Genomic DNA, 4,573 nt, shown 5'->3' on the forward strand with positions numbered 1-4,573 from the left:
TGATTTCAAAAAATATATATATATATATATTGTTTATAATTTTTATTGTGGCTCGGATTTTAGAGGAAAAAGTAAATATATAATCTGGTTATTAGAGAATCAAAGAAGTTGAAAATTATGGTGGGCTTGAAGTAACATTGCCATGCATAGATTTTGTTCATTAATTTTTTAAATGTAGTTCCTTGTGCAAAAATTCCCTCCAAACCAAAAGGAATAGAAAAAACTGAGAAATTGATAGCTCAAGCTTAATCAAATGTCCTCCAACAGGTTCACTAATTTACTGTTAACCATTTGTATAGTTAACTGATTGCTTACAGAAGATTGGCATACTGAATCAAAGTGATGAATATGTTTTACTTGTAAAATATGTCCATCATAAGGCATTCAATGGGGCAGTTTAAAAGTTGACATAATCCTTTTCCTTTAGGCTTTCAACTGTGTCCCTAAGACTCACTTCCAAAGGAATATAATTAACACCTAAACTTTTTGCTTTCTCCTTGGATACTTGGTGGTTTTGCAAGAAGGGCTTGTCATCTTCACATCTGAAAAATAATGGGGGCGGGGGGAAAAATTAGAGTTTTACCATATATTAGTTAATTTCACTGGAATATTTTAAGCATCCAAAAAAAATTGACATTTCCATATAATATGGTTTTTGATCAGCAAGAGAAAAAACTAAACAAAACACATTTATTATCTAGATTATATTTTTCGCGAAGGGAATGATAGAGGCATGTTTCATCTTACTTGTAACAGACAACTTACTTGTCAGGAAGGCTCAGAGTCGGGTAGATTTCTCTTAAACTCTTCAAAGCCTCAAAAACATGTGCAACATGTCCAACTAAACAATACCTTCCTCTTGCAGAAGGGACTTCAAACGCTTTAATATGTGCATCTGCAACATCTCGAACGTCAACAAATCTATAAACCATATTGCGGAAGGTTTGAGCTCCTGCACCCAAAAGAACAATATAATGTAATGAAAATTCGATAAAATTACTTATGAAGTTCATGTGACTAATTTTATTATATTCTTATCTAATTGTAATACATAGTTTATGAAAAAATGTTACACTGTAAACATAACATTTATTATTAGTCTATACTTAATCATGCAAGAAAAAGTATGAGTTGCTGAAATATACCATTTAAAAGCTTCAGAATGATCTCTGTAGAGAAATTTAGAGTTGGCTGTAAGAGAGGACCAATCACAAGTCCTGGATGTATGGTCACTAAGTCAATCCCTTTTTCTTTAGCAAATTTCCAAGCAGCCTCTTCAGCTAAAGTTTTTGAAAGAATATACCAAAGCTGGAAACAGGAGAAATACAAGACAGTAAAAATATGTAAAATTTGATGACTACTGTAACCCTGCCTAGCAAAATCATTAGCAAACGTTCAAACGAACATGGAACAGAAAATTTTTGTTTGACTGTAGATTGAGAATCTGAGGGTGCAATGCTGACTATTCTACAGAAGCAGCAAAGAGTAATTTTCAAAGTCAAAATCTGCAAAATAGTCATGAGACTAATGACAGGTTTTATATAAACTGTTAATACGAATAAGTATGAGGCACATATACGAACACACCTTCAATTCCTCACAGAAAACAGGATCCGAAAACCATGTTTCATCAACTACAGCATCAGGTGCCAAACGTTTTCCATTGTATATAACCGTAGCAATGGAAGATGTTATAATGACTCTCTTGATACAAGGATGTTTTGCACAAGATCTTAGAATATTGAGTGTTCCTTTCATGGCAGGGTCAATTATTTCAGCCTGAAATATGCAGAAGAATAATAGTACCATAATTTACAAACGTAACAAGCAAAATTAAATTCCAAAAATCTGTAACTCAACAACCAAGTCAGATTCTATCAAACCAGAAAACTTTTTATTTTGATGAAAAATGGGATTATGACATTGAAAATTTCGGGATTGAATTAACAGTATAGCTATTAACCTGTGGATCAGCGGCTGAAACAACTAAAGGGGAAGCGGTATGGAAAACACCTTCACACCCCTCAACTAATGCATCAAAAGATCCTTCTTCCAATAAATCTGCTCTAAACAAATGAAGTCTTTCCTTAGCTCCATCCAGCGAGAGCAAGTGTTCGGTTTTCTTTGGATCATCTGCGAAATGCATGAACATAATTAGAACAATAATTGAAAATTCATATGAGATGCAAAAAACATGTACAAAATTGATGAAGGCATGAAAGATTGAGCACACAGTCAACATGATCAAGCCTTGATTCATTCTAGCTAACCAAGATGAAATAAATTCCATTAGTATGTATACATATATATGTATATATGTAAATGAGAACCAAAATCATCCATATGTTATTTTTGGTAGTACTAAGTTTCAAAGACCACAAAATATATCAACCATTGCTATTCAGAGTAAGATTAAAAACTTGGAATTTGGAAGCCAAAAACTTGTTTTTTGAGAACAATTTGATATAATCTTTGGTTATCACGAAAAAGGAAGAGTAATATTGAACAAACTTGGGTCACGAACAGAGGCTTTGACAGTGTAACCACGTTTTAATAAGAGCTTCACCAACCATGAAGCTATATAACCAGAAGCTCCTGTTACACACACCACCTTTTCTTCTCCATTCATCTTTTTTTTTCTTTCTCACAACTCCGGGATTTCTTTACAGTTTATGATGATTTGCAGAGGAATGGAAAAAAAAAATATATATCTATATATATATATATATATGCACATAGGGACTATGAATACAAACATATATTAAAACAGCTAATCATTATTGGGGAAGAAAAAGTCAATGATCTTCGAATTCTTCACTGCTGACTTATTTATTTATTTATTATAAGGGTAAAATAGACGCTATCATAGAGATGTCCAATTATAATACTACCCCACCAGCATATAAAATATGATATTTAACAAAGTGGAAGAAGGGCAGTCTAGGCGACGATCTTAACGGTTCAGATTGTGGTTTCCTCTTCCTATGATATTTCATTTGGGTGAGTTCCAAACTTATTTGTTCGATGAACATTTTGTTGAAGCCAAGTTATATGTGAGCCTCTAAATATTTAGAGAAAATTTTTGTTGTATAGTTACAATAAAAAAAAAAAACAAAGACCAACATTAATTGCCTGAATTTTGAAAGACCAAAATATGTATCAAAAGATTGCTATGCGTATTCGAACTTAGATTCGAAACTCCGGTTTCGGAAATTAGAAGTGAAAGTTACATATAACAATTTGATCATCGAAAAAAAAGAGAAGAAAAGAGTAATGTATGGATCTAACTTGGGTAGCGAACAGAGACTTTGACAGTGTATCCACGTTGTAGTAAATGCTTTACAATCCATGAAGCTATATAGCCAGAAGCTCCGCTAACACACACCACCTTTCCTTCTCCAATCATCCTCTGTTTTTCTCTGTTTCTCTCTGTATCTCCAAGCTTATGATTTATAATACGTGCTTTTCAAGCGAATTGACTGGAGTTGGTTGACCTTTTAATGGGAAAGTTCAAATAAGGCGCTTAGATATTTATTATATTAAAAGGGGAAAAATATATTTAACATTTCAAAAAAATTTAAAATTTTGTTTTTCTTTTCTTTTGTATTGAAACTCGCTAATTGGAAATTTTAAAATTTGGAGTAATATAATGGTAGTTGAGAATCATTCAACAAAAATAAAAAGTTTAGTATTTTTTTTTTTTAAAATTGAGTTCATTACTCTGAAAGCTTAAAAAGCCATTTTCAAATCATTTTTATAAATGCATATTATAGGCATACAGCAAATATTTTTGACTTCTATAGAATTGAAATCAATAACTTGTACAATTAACGGACTACTAATAATTCGGCTGCTTTAGTGGTCTATCATCTTTGAAGAAGGAAACTTCTAGAGAAAGAAACCTGTTTGGCTTTTTTTTTTTTTTTTTTCAGTTTTTAAAATATTATTTTAAAAATAAAAAAAAATAGAAAACTGTTTTTATTTGTTTTATGAAAATAAAAAATATTTGGTCAGTGGTATTTGAAAACAATTTTTAAAATAAAAAACAGAAAACAGAAAATATTATTTTAATATTTTCTAATTTTTTTAATTTATTTTTTAAAACTGTTTTTTGAAAACTAATGGCTAAATGGATTTATCTTTGTCTTAGAAACAATTTTTTATTTTGTAGAATACAAAACTGTTTTAAAACAAATTGGCCAAACAGGATACTTACCATAAAATATCTTTGCTCTCGGGTGAAGAAACTAAAGTGATTGAAAGGTGATATTGGAGAAAAAGTTCTATTAACTAAATTAATCCAATGAAGCCGATATGGTTTAGCTTCAAAGTTTCCACTTGCATTTCATGGGGCTAAAACCAAGTTCCATAAGACCGAAAACTTATAACTAATTAAATTGCCATTTCCTACAATGATTTCCAACAGTGAGACAGCCCTTGGCAATGTGAGAATTGTCCAACTCTGTTTTGATTATGAATTGCAAGCTTCATTAATCCTAATTCTAAGAAATTAAGTGAAACATACAGTTAATTGATGTTAGGAATAATAATTAAGGAGACCAAAAAAAAAAAA

The 4,573-nt window shown here is 31.1% G+C and overlaps 1 protein-coding gene across 2 annotated transcripts; it reads right to left on the reverse strand.

Annotated features, from left to right (window-relative positions):
* Window positions 1-254: 254 nt before the first annotated feature.
* LOC132799111 (phenylacetaldehyde reductase-like) lies at window positions 255-3,448 on the reverse strand. Of its 2 annotated transcripts, none has more exons than XM_016026127.4 (6): window positions 3,289-3,448; window positions 1,964-2,133; window positions 1,588-1,779; window positions 1,146-1,308; window positions 766-952; window positions 255-542 (listed from the first exon to the last, which is right to left on the reverse strand). In XM_016026127.4, the coding sequence occupies exons 1-6, from the start codon at window positions 3,404-3,406 to the stop codon at window positions 398-400; spliced, it is 975 nt and encodes a 324-aa protein (XP_015881613.3). In that variant the 5' UTR covers window positions 3,407-3,448; the 3' UTR covers window positions 255-397. The 2 variants fall into 2 exon arrangements, with proteins under 2 accessions (XP_015881613.3, XP_015881612.3); XM_016026126.4 differs by lacking the exon at window positions 3,289-3,448 and adding an exon at window positions 2,512-3,282.
* Between the last annotated feature and the right edge of the window lie 1,125 nt (window positions 3,449-4,573).

The sequence above is a fragment of the Ziziphus jujuba genome, chromosome 2 (assembly GCF_031755915.1).
Source record: "Ziziphus jujuba cultivar Dongzao chromosome 2, ASM3175591v1".
In the NCBI taxonomy this organism is placed as follows: domain Eukaryota; kingdom Viridiplantae; phylum Streptophyta; class Magnoliopsida; order Rosales; family Rhamnaceae; genus Ziziphus; species Ziziphus jujuba.

What these genes read in the sequence shown, in the direction of transcription:
- LOC132799111 (XM_016026127.4), bottom strand. Translation starts at nt 3,406, where the DNA reads ATGATTGGAGAAGGAAAGGTGGTGTGTGTTAGCGGAGCTTCTGGCTAT. An exon ending in TTTTCTGTGAGGAATTGAAG is followed by an intron (nt 1,309 to 1,587) that starts GTGTGTTCGTAT and finishes TCCTGTTTCCAG; the next exon opens with CTTTGGTATATTCTTTCAAA. An exon ending in CATTCTGAAGCTTTTAAATG is followed by an intron (nt 953 to 1,145) that starts GTATATTTCAGC and finishes TTTTGGGTGCAG; the next exon opens with GAGCTCAAACCTTCCGCAAT.